The 15941-nt window shown below is 40.4% G+C and overlaps 1 protein-coding gene across 6 annotated transcripts in view; it reads right to left on the bottom strand.

The window, feature by feature from the left end:
• The window catches only part of KAT2B (lysine acetyltransferase 2B), a 103366-nt gene that overhangs the window by 5853 nt on the left and 81572 nt on the right, over positions 1-15941 (bottom strand). Inside the window, exons 12-17 of one of the 6 annotated variants that reach the window (XM_083188754.1) lie at positions 14651-14761; positions 7328-7471; positions 5659-5773; positions 3467-3503; positions 2366-2423; positions 108-192 (exon numbers count right to left, since the gene is read on the bottom strand). In XM_083188754.1, the coding sequence (XP_083044880.1) occupies positions 108-192; positions 2366-2423; positions 3467-3503; positions 5659-5773; positions 7328-7471; positions 14651-14761 (550 nt within the window). Of the gene's footprint in view, positions 1-107; positions 193-2359; positions 2424-3466; positions 3504-5658; positions 5774-7327; positions 7472-14650; positions 14762-15941 lie in introns of all 6 variants that reach the window. The other 5 variants (XM_083188753.1, XM_083188757.1, XM_083188756.1 and 2 more) reach the window with 5 other exon arrangements.

Below are 15941 nucleotides of genomic sequence, written 5' to 3' on the forward strand. Positions count from 1 at the left end.
CAGGTACTTGTGTGTGACAGTGCATTGATTGCAGTGTATTGTTAATAACAAATAAAGTATTCTATTCTAATTGATATGATCTAAAATTAACTATTCAATGTAATTACCCATGGGAAATCTTATAACTTCATAATATCCTGGCGCTTCTGTTCTTTTCACAGGTTCCATGAAAGGCCAAGCACTTTGATGACTCTTAAATAATAATAAAAAAAAGGATAACAATTAAAAAAAAAAAACCCCAACAAAAATCTATAACTCTTGTACACAAATTATTCCTCTCTCAGGGGCAGATGTATTATAGCAGTGCTTATCGCGCCGCTATAATACTTCCTGCTTCGCCTCATTAGCGAGGCGAAGCAGGAGGGGAGACCGACAAGATGTATTAACATCTTGTCTGCCGAAGCGGGGGAGCGCTAACTCCCCCCTCCGGCGATGTCCCCTCCTGGAGATAGCGCATCAGTTTACACTGATGCGCTGTCTCCTGTCCCCCGGCCGGCTACACTGGGCATGCACGGGATCTCGCTACTCAAGCGAGATCCCCAGCGCAGCCCACAGCTGACAGCAGGGACAGCGCTGTCCCTGCTGTTTAGATAGGGCTTCGCCAGCCTGATGCTGGCGAAGCCAAAAACGGCAGCGTGCGGAACGGTCAGCAATGCTGACCGTTCATACATTCGGCCTGCTATCATTTAGATAGCAGCGCCGATATGGACAGGGGCGCATAGCGCCTCTGTTCTGTACCGCACGCTGGCTGCTTCATACATGGGGGAGAAGCGGTATCAGTGCACATAACGTGCGCTGATACCCCTTCACCCCATAACGACCCTTCATACATCTGCCCCTCAGTTCCAAGAGTTCTGTCCATAATTGCCTCAATATGTTCATAGTAATTCGAGAGACTAGTCCGATCACACAAAACAGACACAATTACTTAAACATTCCATTGATGGGCCCTTACATCTCCTGTATTGTATCTGCTCAGACCAGTGTTTCCCATGCTCAGTCCTCACACAATGATCCAGGTTTTGGCGATATCCATGCTTAAAGCAAAAGAACTGAGGTACTAAGTAAGTCGCCTTTGGTCAGGTATGGCTATTCTTAAAAACTAGACTGCTACTGTGCCTTAAAGGACCGTGGTTGGGAACCCCTGACCTATTCTATGACACTTTACTAATGCTATCCACTTCAATTATAATAATTATACACATAAATACTTTATTTAATTTATAAATCTTCAGGGTAAACGGTTTCATATAAACTCGTTACAGATTAACCATTTGAGTGCCAAGTGAATTGATCAAAATACTGTAGGTGTGAAAAATGCCAAGCAAACATTTTTATTAATCATAATGACCTATAATATTTACCTTATATAGGAAATGTATATATATATTTTTTTTTTTACACATTTTTATTTGCATTTATATAACAAATGTGAGCAACACTGGCATTTTTTTGCAGATATTTGTAACATCTCTCACATCTCTTGCATTTATCAATCTATATAAGAAGTTGAAGTGTGTGTGTGTCTGTCGCATTGTGGAGACTCCGTGACTTAGAAATTCACATAGAAATGTAAAAAACGCCAAGGTTCAATTTGCCTTGATCTGGAAAAAAGATTGGCGATCTGGGAAACAGATGACAAACACACCACACCTGATGTCATTAGGAATAATTGGGGATATACATATACCACACATCACACACACACACACACACACACACGTACACAGTGTACACCACACACACACATATATACGTAGCGAACCTCACACAGTTACACAATGGACAGACACACACAACACGCATGCGCGCGCGCACACACACACAAAACACAACATGCAGTACAACACACTCAAAAACAGTAAAACACACAGAACACACACATACACTTAAACATTGCACAGATACACACATATATATACACGTAGCACACCTCACACACTTCCACTCTGGACATATACACACACACACACAACACATACATACATACACACTACAACACACACACAAAAACAGTACAACACACACACAAACACACAGAGTACACAAAAAATAAATGCATCAAACAGTAGCTGCTATATCCCAGGAGTGGGTGTGGATTTTATCAACACACACATGCTATAAAGTCAGGAGCAGTGTGTTTCAAACAACACCACCACACCTGATTTCATTGCAGTCATTGAGTATCAGTGTTAACACTAGTTACTTATAATAAAAGGTGGTCCACCCAATTAGCTCATAAAACTCATGTGTTTGAGAAGTTATGACCGGTAAGAGCATGATCACTGACAGTAATAAGCCGTAGATTTACTATAAACCAAATTAAATTTACCAAATAAATATATATTCTCCATCTTACCTTTACCTGCTGTAGAATATTCTTTAGTGTGTTGTACAGCTGCTCTGGATCTTTTGGCTCTTTACTTGAAATAAAAAGGTGGCGAAAACAAAAATAAAATAAAATACAAACAGCAACGGAAAGATAATAAAAGAAAATCAGATTAGATTAAATTTTCTAGACTCCCTGCTTAATGAGGACAATGGTGACTGTTTGGACTTGCAATAAGAAAAAATAAATCATCAGAAACACCACCAAGCTAAATAATAATATTGCAAGTAATAAAAATGGCATTGTGCAACATCAACAAGGTTTATATACATCACATAATATCTGTATTCTGTATGAAGAATTATATATTTCATATAGTATTGGGTTTTGGATTGGCAATACTTCTTCATTATGTATATTTGTGTATTGAAGCAAGGGGCATACCAAGATGGGAGGGGGTCCATGTGACGATATCTGTGAGTCGTCATTTGCTAAGGTCCAGAAATAAGGAGGATATGCGCATATTTCTGGCATAGAACCATATATGTTATGTATCAAGCTTAAAAAGGTAATAAAGAGGAGAGTGATAGACAGCCAATCAGCTCTGCCATCAAACTGCCATGTTAGCCACTGATATCAAATTTCATATTTATTGACATGGCTAGGTGCTTCATTTTATACACTTATGGCAACTGGTCAGACGGAAACACCTGAATTCAATAATTAACAGGTGTGGACATATATTGTTTTCATATTGTATGTATGTATGTATGTATGTATTGATGTTTCTCTGTATGTATGGTATGTTTTGGAGACCATTATTATTATAGCTCCCTTTGATAACTGCGAAAATATACTAATTTATGTTCTTATACCAATGAGCTGTTGGGAAACATATTAATGTGCTTCAGTTATTGCATACTAGGAGTATGATATTGTTCTACATATCTATAAATAAGTTGGACAACTATTAATTGACAATTACTGTATTTGCACAAATAGTAAAACAAGAAACACTAGTGATGGGCAGTACATGTTACTAGGTCTCTATTTTAATGCAGCAGATTACCTGTAATGCTGAATATAAAACATGTCCGCACCACACTGAAGTTTAAAGCTGACTTAAGTAGAAATTACCTTCTATCCTTTATGCTTGGTTTCCATCCTGTCTCTCCTGAAAGACAATAATTAGAAGGTGACACAACACATAATAATGTTGCCACTCCCAAACAAAGCAACTGTCATATACTGTAGGATCACACAGGAAATTAATAGCAGCTGCAATGCCGCTATTCAATATTCAATCTCCCACTGCCATTTCCGACAGGCGAAATGGCCGCGGGGCCCTATTTAAGTTGTTTTCCCTGACAACATTGAACAGGGATCTTGGCAGAACGTGCCCAACTTCACAAGCAGTCGAGCATGTTCTGCCGAGAACGGGCAGGAATTGACAAGCTCACCGATTTCCAGCTTCTCGCAGTCACGCCCCCTTCTCGGCACTTGGCAGATGGGACGTTGAATCCCACCTGCAAATTCTCTGTCGAGCCGGCCGACAGTCGTGACTCTACATGGAATACCCCTCATAATCTAGCCTGGCATCTGGATGATAGATCTACAATGTCAAAGTATACAGTCAATAGGTTGCCACCATATGGTAGGCCGGTACAAAAGGTTGACAAATGGAATGTCAACAAGTACATCGGAAAGACAATGGGCAACATATTTTTTTGTTTTTTTTTCCCCATATTTTCCCAATATTTGCTTGATTTAATATCCAAGTGGACATTTTTCTGGATTAATAACCTGTGGCAAGTGCAGCAACACACCTTGCCTGAAGCGTGGCAAGTGAAGTAAGAGTACACATACAGTATATAAGATATTGGCTAAAAAAATTTATGTCAACCATTGTCATATCAACCTTTTCAGCCTGTCATTCTAGACACTGTAGATCTAGTATGCCACACCCACCCAGCCCAACGAGAGAGTGACAAATTCACTTTCTTTCTTTGCCATAACCGCTGCATGAGATTTGGCTGTGTGGTGCTTGCGCCAAGATTCACACATACTCATTTTTAATGTGGACGGAAGATGACTGCAAACACCATCCAATATAAGACATGCCTGATAATTGTGGCAGGGACAGCATACGTTCACATGAGGTGCATGTGAGATATCTGGACCAGGTTTTAGAGCAGCAGCAGCAGGATAATTAGATCCAGACCAGGTTTCCTAGGCTGATGTGATCAAGGTTTGTGCTCATTAGGAGCACCTGTGGCTTGTGTTAAATCTTGGTCCAGGGCAGAGAGGGTAATTGCTCCTGATGGTGGAATAGCTGCCCAGGTGATAGACTGGGGTTGCGGGCTATGGTAGGACCATTGCAAGCTGTGAGGAGTTTGGTGAACTTTACTGCTGACACCTGTATGCTGCTGTACTGTAACCCTGTGGACATACTGGAATGTTGTTGCCTGCTACAAATAAAGACTCAAACTGCATCTGTGTCCAGTGTATGTGATTCCATGTCACATAATGTTCAAATCCATAACCATTTATTTTATCATTAGGCATTATTACACCTACTCTGGGGCACATACACGGTGGTATTGGCAAATTAGTGGACATAAACTCTTGTGTGGCTAATTTAAGATTTGCAAGTAAAAAACACTTCCTATCAGTAGCTCTACATTAAGCAATTCAGCCTCTTGTGTACATCAAGCATTCATTTCTATACTGTATAGGCCTTAAACAGTACAGTGATGCATCCCCAAGCGGGGCTGGATTGAATTACATGCGGTCTGCAGTTATCAGCCAGTTACGATAGGCTCGTTCTGCTATCTCTATAGACTGCAAGAATCAGCCTTCCATGAGTTAAAGCCAAGCTGTCCTTGCAGCTTATGCGTTTGACTGAATTGGCCTATTTATGATATATGATATAATTCATGTCAGGTCATTGTTGGATTAATGCATTTATTTGTATATTTAATAAATAAATTGGCCAGATGCTGTAGTATAACAGTAGAAAGCTGCAGATAAGTGGTAAAAGTCATGGCTAGTTTAGTAAATACTGAAATAACATTATTGCGCTCAATTAGGATATCTACGTACTGCAGGTTGGGAGGGTTTGTACATTATTATATTTGGACAGAAAATAGATCAGTCACGCTCAAGTGGTTTTTGGCTTTGTTAGCCCATACTAGTATACCAAACCATCATATCCTATCACAATAATAATATATTATTAGGTGAATTAACATAATTACAGATACAATAAAACATTTGTTAAAATGAAGACGAATGTGAAGCAGGTCATTGAAACAGGAAATAATACATACTAATTCCCGGTATGCTTTCAATTGGTATCTGTCGTACTCCTTCCTTAAAGCAGGACAGTCCGGGGTACACCTTTCTTATCTGTGCTTGTTTCCTTTCAATCATCTTTTTTATTATCTGTAATAATAAAGGTTGAGCTTTGTTTAGCAGTAAACAGATTTTTTTTTTTGGTGTATGATAATAGATGTTGATCTTTGTTACACAACATTTTGCATGTCAAATTTTCAGACACAAGTAAGTAAAAGGCAAGCACGGGTCTCCAGAAAAATGGCACCCTCACCATGTTCCCGTGATTTCTGTACTATGCCTGCACAGATAGCCTAGAAAATGGTAGCTGCACCATCTTCCTGGCCATTTGCGTTACACCGAAGCTAGACTCCGGAGAGGTAAGTATTAAAGCTATTTAATTTCAGTAACATTGGATCAACAGTCATGCATTTTTACACTACAATATCATTTTTTAAATAATATTTTTTGTACCATATGTCAATCACAATTTTTATTGATAATTATAATTTAATATGTTAAGATTAATAATCAGTGAGGGGGAGACAGACATGTACATGATGAACAATTTGCAATATCTCCCAAATCCATCTATATAACTATTCAAATATTTTGGTAATTTGTTAAATACAAATATCAAACTATGGGTTTGCATATTTAATGTAAAAATGTTGAGATTTAGTTTTAGCTCTGAAGCATCTTTGTCTTCTATTTGATTGTTATGTGCATATTGAATAAAATTTGATCTACTGACAAATTTACTCAGGTACGACTTGTCTGAAAGGCAAGTCCGACCTTATTTCCATTGAACTCTCTCAGTAGTTCCATACCATTTGGCACTTGATGTGCCATTTTTACATTTTTGAAGTCTCCTGCTTGCCCGCTGCTACCAAAACTCCCATTTAAATCAATGGACGCTGATTGGCTGAGAGAGCTCTCTCAGCCAATTAGCGGGTGCCCATTGATATGAATTGGAGATTTGTAGTCTCCTGCTCGCTCGCTGCTACCAAAACTCCCATTTCAATTAATGGACGCTGATTGGCTGAGAGAGCGCTTAGCGCTGCTGCCAGACGAACGGACATGACAAACACAGCAGCTGGCAACAGCAGATGCAGATCGGCAAGAGCACCTCTCCTGTCTGGGGCTTCCCCCCACTCTGCAGTCTATAGGTGTGTGCCAGTGGTGAAAGGCACTGCTGGCACACGCCTAGTTACAGCACTGATCAGATTGGATGCGCAATGTGCCACTGATGGGCCGATTCCGATTTATCTCATCTGCAACAAATAAGATCTCCAGTCTCCGATCCAATGCACATGAGAATGCGCATTGAATCCGACCTTATGTTAAACACCTCCAATTTGGCCAGTTTTCATCACATATATCAGGCCAATCTGACAGAATCAGATGAAAACAGGCCAAATTGGACCTGTGTATGGGCACCTTAAGACGCATTTTTGAAATATACTGTTGGCAAAGACATCTCACCCTGCATGGTGTATTAAGGCTCAATGTATGATCTGGATCTGGATCTAACATGACCATGTCTGAATGGACATGTAGGCAAATTTTGCGAGAGGAGTCAGCTATTTTGGTTATGCTGCTATTTTAAAATAATTTAATTAAATCACATATATAATCATTTTGAAACCAATAAAAACACTATACCTCTTTCTGTTTCTTTATGATGACAGAAAATTCTGTGTATGGTATCCTGGGATTTAACTCGCATCCCATTAAAGTGGCTCCTTCATAATCCTTGATGTATCCAACATACCTTGCTTTAGGTACTTTAATGTCTTTAGAAAAACCCTGAATCATGAAAAAAACTGATAAAATAACTATATAAAGTCATCCGAGTTCTATTTCTTTAGATTACACCTTGCCACAATCAAGGCTATAGGTATAACAAACCATTTTTGTTTGCATTCCAACTTACTTGGTCAATTGTCAATGACTAACTGTTAGTTTAGCCCCGAGAATACAAACTAGCTGAAGTACTAGTTAAGTCACCTATGCTTAAGTATGGATATCACTAAAACCTGGACCGTTAGTGTGCCTTGAGGACTGTGTTTGGGAATGCTTGCATTAGATTGATAGTTAGCAACATGGAGTTGGGAACCCATGCTTAGATGATCACGACTCACTTTGGGGTCAAGACCCAAAGTTTGAGAACCGCTGCCTTAACCCCTTCCCGCCGCAGCCAGTTTTTGCCTTCCTGACAGAGCCCTTTTTTTCAAATCTGACATGTATCACTTAAGTGGGAATAACTTTTTTTTGCTTTTACTTATCCCAGTGATTTTAAAATTGTTATCTCGTGACACATTGTACTTCAAGTTAGTGGTAAATTTTCGTCGATACAGTCTGTGTTTTTTTGTGAAAAATACCAAAATGTCGTAAAAAAATGGAAAATTTTGCAATTTTCAAAATGTTAAATTTTTCTGCTTGTGAGACAAATAATCATACCACTCAAAATAGTTAATAACTAACATAGACCATATGTCTACTTTATGTTGCCATCATTATTTCAACCTCCTTTTAATTTTTTTGGACACTAGGAGGCTTAAAATATGAATAGCAAATTCTCAAATTTTCAAGAAAATTTCAAACACTGATTTTTTTAGGGACCAGTTCAGTTCTGATGTGACTTTGAGGGACTTGTATGTGAGACACCCCCATAAATGATGCCATTTCAAAAACTGCACCCCTCACAGTATTCAAAACAGCATTTTGGAAGTTTGTTAACCCTTTAGGTGTTTCACAGGAATTAAAACAAAGTGTAGGTGAAATTTCAAAATTTCATTTTTTTTTGCAGATTTTCAATTTTAATACATTTTTCTAAGGAACACAGTACATTTTACTAGAGAAATGTGACTAAAAATTGATTCCCCCAATTCTTTTGTTTTCATAAATATCCTATATGTGGCCCTAGTGTGCACGTTGACCAAACCACAGGCTTCATAATAGAAGGAGCACCTACTTGATTTTGGAGCCTCCTTTTTATGAGATTATTTTTTAGGCACCATGTAGGTTTCTAGGCACCATAAGATGCTAAAAGTTAGGAACCCCCCCACAAGTGACCCCATTTTGCAAACTACACCCCTCAGGGAATTCATCTAGGGGTATAATGTACATTTCAAACCCCCAGGGGTTTCACCAATTGTGGTACAACTGGGCAGTGAAAATGAAAAATTAAATTTTTTACACAAAAATGCAGTTCTGGCTCAAAATATTTCATTTTCACAAGGAATGAAGGAGACAAAGCACCCCAAAATCTGTGCCCCAATTTCTCCCGAGTACAGCAATGCCTCACATGTGACCAAAAAATACCATTTGGGTGCATGGCAGGACTCAGAAGGGAAGGAGTGATTTTTGTATTTTGCAGCTCAGATTCTGGTGGAATTTTGGTGGGTGCTATGTCGCATTAGCAAGACCCCCAAAGCACCAATACAGTGGAAGCCCCCCACAAGTGACCCCATTTTGCAAACTACACCCCTCAGGGAATTCATCTAGGGGTATAGTGTACATTTCAAACCCCCAGGGGTTTCACCAATTTTGATACAACTGGGCTGTGCAAATGAAAAATTACATTTTTTTACACAAAAATGCAGTTCTGGCTCAAAATATTTCATTTTCACAAGGAATGAAGGAGACAAAGCACCCCAAAATCTGTGCCCCAATTTCTCCCGAGTACGGCAATGCTTCATGTGTGACCAAAAATGGCAGGACTCAGAAGGGAAGGAGTGATATTTGGATTTTGCAGCACAGATTCTGGTGGAATGTTGGTGGGTGCTATGTCGCATTAGCAAGACCCCCAAAGCACAAATACAGTGGAACCCCCCCCACAAGTGACCCCATTTTGCAAACTACACCCCTCAGGTAATTCATCTAGGGGTATAGTGTACATTTCAAACCCCCAGGGGTTTCACCAATTTTGATACAACTGGGCTGTGCAAATGAAAAATTACATTTTTTACACAAAAATGCAGTTCTGGCTCAAAATTTTTCATTTTCATAAGGTATGAAGGAGAAAAAGCACCCCAAAATCTGTGCCCCAATTTCTCCCGAGTACGGCAATGCCTCACATGTGACCAAAAAATACCAGTTGGGTGCATGGCAGGACTCAGAAGGGAAGGAGTGATTTTTGGATTTTGCGGCTCAGATTCTGGTGGAATGAATGGTGGGTGCTATGTGGCATTAGCAAGACCCCCGAAGCACGGTGAAATGATGAACCTAATAATCCATAGATGTGTGGTATATTTTAAAACACTCCTTTATACATAGGCCGGGTTTGTCGGGGCAAGTGTCACACTGGAAAATAGTTTGCTTTCTTATTCCCTTTTTATAGCAAACTTTGCACCTTTTTTGTGTCCTGCCCTTTTTTCCAGTGGAGGGGATTTCATCAGGAAAATGCTGCCCTGGTACAATACGGGGGCCAGTACTAGAAGTACTGGGGCCCTCTGCCTGCTGGTTCCCAAATATTAGGCCCTTTATGACTTCCTCTTGAAAGTGCATAAATGTCCCCCTCTTGCTGGTAGAACGGAATAGCACGTAAGCGTTATACAGTGCCATCTGGATGATATACACGGCCAGCTTCTTGTACCAGATTTTTGTTTTCCGCAGGGCACTGTATGGCTTCAGTACCTGATCTGAAAGATCCACTCCGCCCATGTACTTATTGTAATCCAGGATACAATTAGGTTTTGAGGTGTGGGTACTGGTACCTCGTACAGGGATGGAGGTGGTACTGTCTCCGTGAATTGTTGTCAGTATAAGGACATCCCTCTTGTCCTTATATTTGACCAACAACATATTTTCGGTGGATTGTGCCCTGCTTTCACCCCTTCTCATTACTTGGGCAATGTGCGTTTTTGGGAGGCCTCTTTGGTTCTTGCGCACAGTACCGCAAGCTGCTGTACCTCTTGAACCAAGGGCCTTAAACAGGGGGATGCTAGTGTAAAAGTTATCCACATAGAGGTGATAACCTTTATCCAGGAAGGGGTGCACTAAATCCCAGACAATTTTTCCACTAACACCTACGAGGGAGGGGGGGCATTCTGGCGGTTCAATTCTTGAATCCTTCCCTTCATATACCCTAAACCTGTAGGTGTACCCTGAGGTGCTTTCACACAGCTTATACATTTTTATGCCATACCTTGCCCTCTTATTGGGAAGGTACTGGCGGAATTTAACCCTTCCTTTAAAATGTATAAGGGACTCGTCTATGCAAATGAATTTATCTGGGATGTACATCTCTGCAAATTTGGCACTGAAATGATCAATGACCGGCCTGACTTTGAATAGCCGGTCAAAGGTGGGATCATCTCTGGGTGGGCACTGTGCATTATCGTTGTAATGTAAAAATTTAAGGATTATCTCAAAACGAGTCCGAGTCATGGCCATACGGTAAAGTGGGGTGCTGTACAGAACATCTGTACTCCAATATTGCCTAATTTCTGGCTTTTTTACTATGCCCATATGAAACACCAGACCCCAAAACGTCATCATCTCTACTGCATCTACAGGAGTCCACCTAGCAAATGATGACGTGGGGTTTTGAGCAATAAACTGCTGGGCATATAAATTAGTTTGGTCCACCATTAAATTTATAAAATCATCAGAGAAAAATAATTTGAAAAAGTCAATTTCTCTGAGACCTGTGGAATCAAATTGGATTCCTGGGATGGCCAAAAACTCAGGAACCTGGGGCTCAAAATTGTCTGGTGGTGGGGTCCATACGAGATCAATTATTGGGGGGGGGGGTCTCAGCTGCTCTACGGGGGCGTCTTTGAGGGGGTCCCTCATCATTAGAGGAGGAAGAGGAGCTTAAGATGAATCCTTCAAATTCCCCGCTTGCATCACTGGCTGTGTCAGAGTCAGAGGCAAGCATGGCATATGCCTCCTCCGCTGAATACATTCTTCTGAATGACTGGGATGACATTTGGGATGACATTTGGGATGCCATTTTTATTTTTGTGTTTCTGGTAGTGAAATGTTTCAACACGTGTATAGTGTAGGGGGGGTACAAACTTTATTTCAACCCGGGGGGGTATGTAGTGTGTAGTGTGTATGTAGTGCAGAAAAAAAAAAAAAAAGGTCCTGCGCCAAAAATTTAGCACAGATGTTGGTCAGTAACGTCCGTCACTGAACAGCGCTCAAAGGCAACAGGAATTTGATCAAAAAAAAAAAATAGATCAACCCTGTGCCGAAAAAGCTGATCAGTGATGTACGTCACTGATCAGCGCACAGTGGCCACAGGACACCCACAAAATCACAGTGTGTGTAAAAAAAAAATTAAAAAAAGACCCCACAGCACCCTCAAAAAAAAAAAAAGGTGATCACTGATGCGACACTGATTACCAGTGAGGGGCAGCAGGTGCACAACCTTTGGTGCAACTGACAGTGCAACTGGCAGCAACTGACAGGTATATATAAAAAAAAAAAACCCTGCACCCCCAAAAAGTTGCTGATCAGCACAGATATACTGATCAGCACAAAAGGGGGGGCAGCAGACACAAAATATAGCACTCTCTATCACTATCTCTCTCTATCTCTCTATCTCTCACTATCTATCACTCTATGACACTGCAGCAGCAGCACTGACAGGTATATATATTAAAAAAAAACTCTGCACCCCCAAAAAGTTGCTGATCAGCACAGATATACTGATCAGCACAAAAGAGGGGGCAGCAGACACAAAATATAGCACTCTCTATCACTCTCTGTCACTATCTCTCTCTATCTCTCACTATCTATCACTCTATGACACTGCAGCAGCAGCACTGACAGGTATATATATATAAAAAAAACCTCTGCACCCCCAAAAAGTTGCTGATCAGTTAATTTATACTGATCAGCACAAAAGGGGGGGCAGCAGTCAGTTGCACACGCAGCACAGCTGTATATATATAAAAAAAAAAAACCAGCACCCCCAAAAAGTTGCTGATCAGCACAGATATACTGATCAGCACAACAGAGGGGGGGGGGCAGCAGACACAAAATATAGCACTCTCTGTCACTATCTCTCTCTATCTCTCTATCTATAACTCTATCACACTTCAGCAGCACAACACAGGAAGTCACAAGAAGTCACAAGATCCAGGAAGCATCCAGCATGCTACAAGCAGTGATCAGGTAAGTATTTGCAAGGATCAGGTCAGTATATCACGGCAGATAGGCACGGTGACCGCACTGCACGCAATTCCAGACCGGAATGGCGTCTGCAGTGCAGTCACCGTTAGTTTAAATCACCCTCCATGGCTGTGATTGGTCCGTCGGTCCGACGAACCAATCACGGCCTTTGGGGGCGGGTGGGGTGAGGTGGGGTGACACCAGTGTCACCCTTACACCCCGTGGTGATTGGTGCTGTACTTTACAGCACCAATCACCACCGATCCCTGTGTCACCGGCGAACGTTATTCGCCGGTACACAGAAAACGCTGTAATTGGCTGTTCACATTTGAACAGCCAATCACAGCGATCGCCGACGGGGGGGAGGCATCGCCGCCCCCCCTGGACATGCTGGGACATGTCTGCTGTCAGGGACAGCAGACATCTCCAAACTGTCACCGCGTCTATAGACGCGGTGACAGTTTAAAGCCATGACGTACATTTATGCCATGCGTCGGGAAGTACATCCCGGCCATGACGTAAATGTACGTCAAATGTCGGGAAGGCGTTAAAGAAAAATTTTCTCTGGGTTCCTCCATTTAGTGAAATAAGCATCCACAAGTGGTATTGGGCATCAGGAACAATAGGAATATGAAATCTATGTGACTGTGGCTTCTTATTAGTCAAGTTCACGTGCCCACACTTCATTTCAAAAGCCCATTGTCCTTCAGAAACTGCATAATGCAACTCCCAGGGCTCGGGGGAGGTTCGCTGTGGGTGGGGTTTCTATTCCTCACCAAACCTTGGAGTACAGTATTAAAGCATGGAATATATTTTTATTTATAAAGTATTGCATTGGTGGTAAAACATTAATTTTTTACTTAGAAAAGCCAGAATATCTAACATTTAAAAAAAGTTTACATGAAAAAGAATGAACTGGTCAACTGCCTTTAACTACTAACAATTTAGCAATGGTTTTCGGGTACCATTATATCTGACAATTTATCATGGAATGCTAATATTGTGGCTATGGTAACCAAACTTTTAGAAAAGGCTGTGGGCAGTAAATTTATCGAAGAATAATTTGGTGAATTACTGTTGTGTCATTAGAAGCCTGTTAACTGTACTGCAGTTTGGTATGGAAATAGCACCAAATCTGACCTGAGGCTATTCGAGCTGGTTGTTAAAATGGATTTTAAAAGTTTGTCAGCGTTGAAATCAGTGCGATTTCCTTTTTATCCTAAAAACGGTATTTCTGATGTATTAACCCTTTGAGGTGCCGTGAATTTGTCAAAATTGCCAAGCAAACATTTTTATTCATCATAAATGACCTGCAACGTTTACCTTATACAGGAAATCTAATCTTTTTTTCTTTTTGCACAACAGTAACTGTATATATCAAGTTAAAGGTACATTTGAAATTATTCTGTATGTCCAATTAACTTGTCTAGTGACTGATACAATCATCTTTATTTTTGGTGACAGATTTATAGTGTGTACACGCGGTACTTTTTGCCTTCCGATGTTGACGATATAGTCAACATCGGATCGGAATCGGATGCAGATCGCAAGGGTTTTAACCCTTGCGATCCCAATCTGATTCCTATGCGCGTTCACGTATCGCAAGGTAGAAAGTCTTGTCTGCCTTGACTATATAGTGCAGATCTGCACTATATAGTCATACTTGTATGCAAATTGGATGTGCCTCGCGATCAGATTCCGATCCGATCTGATCGGATCGTGGATAGTATCTTAAGGCACATCTGACCGTGTGTACACACCTTAAGTCTTACAGTATCTCACTTTGCAAAGAATGAACAAAAAACAAACAAACAAGATGTTCACATATAATAATATAGATGCTGAGATTCAGGATTGTACCTGTTTTTTGAAATAGCCTATTGCATACTCATCGGCATAGGTGAGGAAATTCAGTACATTATGTTTGATGTGATACTCCTTCAGGTGATTCATTAAATGCGTACCATAGCCCTGCAAGGAAAACACATAGTAAACGGTTTCATAAAAACATGCATCGTCATCAATATAACAATGTCTGAGTGATTAGTGTGAGAAGACTTCAACTGCCTTTTGTACGGAATTTTCCAAAGGAGATTTTAGATGTAGGAAACTACGCTTTACTTTATACAGGTTGAGTATCTCTTATTCAAAATGCTCGGGACCAGAAGTATTTTGGATATATTTCAATGAGGTATCTTGCATTTATGTTGTATCATACACACGAAAATACACACAAGGTCCCAAAACATGAAAAAAAGTTTGTGTCCTATATCCGGCACTGAATTTGAATGACAATCATTTTCTTGCACATATTTAGTGCCACTTGCATATCATGTCCCCAGTAGTGCCAGTTACAGAGGTACCCAGTAGTCCCAGTAGGTTTTTAGCACACGCACACACACACACACACACAAAAAAAAGTACATTCTGGAAACTGGTTTTCAGAATAATTTGGATAACGTATATTTGGCTATGGGATACTCAACCTGTACTTGCATATTTAAATTTAACACTGTACTGTTTGGTGGGCATATTGCTGCAATATATACTGACCATTTGGAGAGTAAAGCATGCTTCTGATTGTTACTATATAGTAGATGACAACAGAAAATAGGTCTCATTAACTATGCCACTACTATGGACTATGCCACTGCAATACACTAAGGATTTCTTTAAAGACATTTAAATAAACACATGAATAATCAATTACTTTTAAAGATTACTATTAATATGCTAAATGTATCCAGCAATGTTTTGGCTTGTGATTGACACTAAAGTGTTATTTTAGCCTTATGTTTATTTGGACTGTGTTCTCAAATATAATTTTTTGTTGCATTCACATAGATCAGATTAAAGTAGATTTAGAAACTTTAAGTACCCTCTTGCCCTCTATTCCTAGTACCTTCGGGGGACAACTGATTTAGTCCCCTACAAACCCGCAATAGTGGACAACCCTCCAGCATCCCACATATTTCCTAGTGAAGTGGGCAGATTTGGGAGATAAAGGTGTGTGGAGGTGGTGGGTAGTGCCTATTTGAGCTATTTTAGAGTAATGTGATATTTCAACCCTGCCCTTACCACGAGGTAGCAACATTCAATGATTCAACTATGGCGGCCCACCCCCTTCTCTGCCAACTGGCATGTATTCTCT

Source organism: Crinia signifera, chromosome 5 (assembly GCF_055691185.1).
Source record: "Crinia signifera chromosome 5, ASM5569118v1, whole genome shotgun sequence".
Taxonomy (NCBI): Eukaryota; Metazoa; Chordata; class Amphibia; order Anura; family Myobatrachidae; genus Crinia; species Crinia signifera.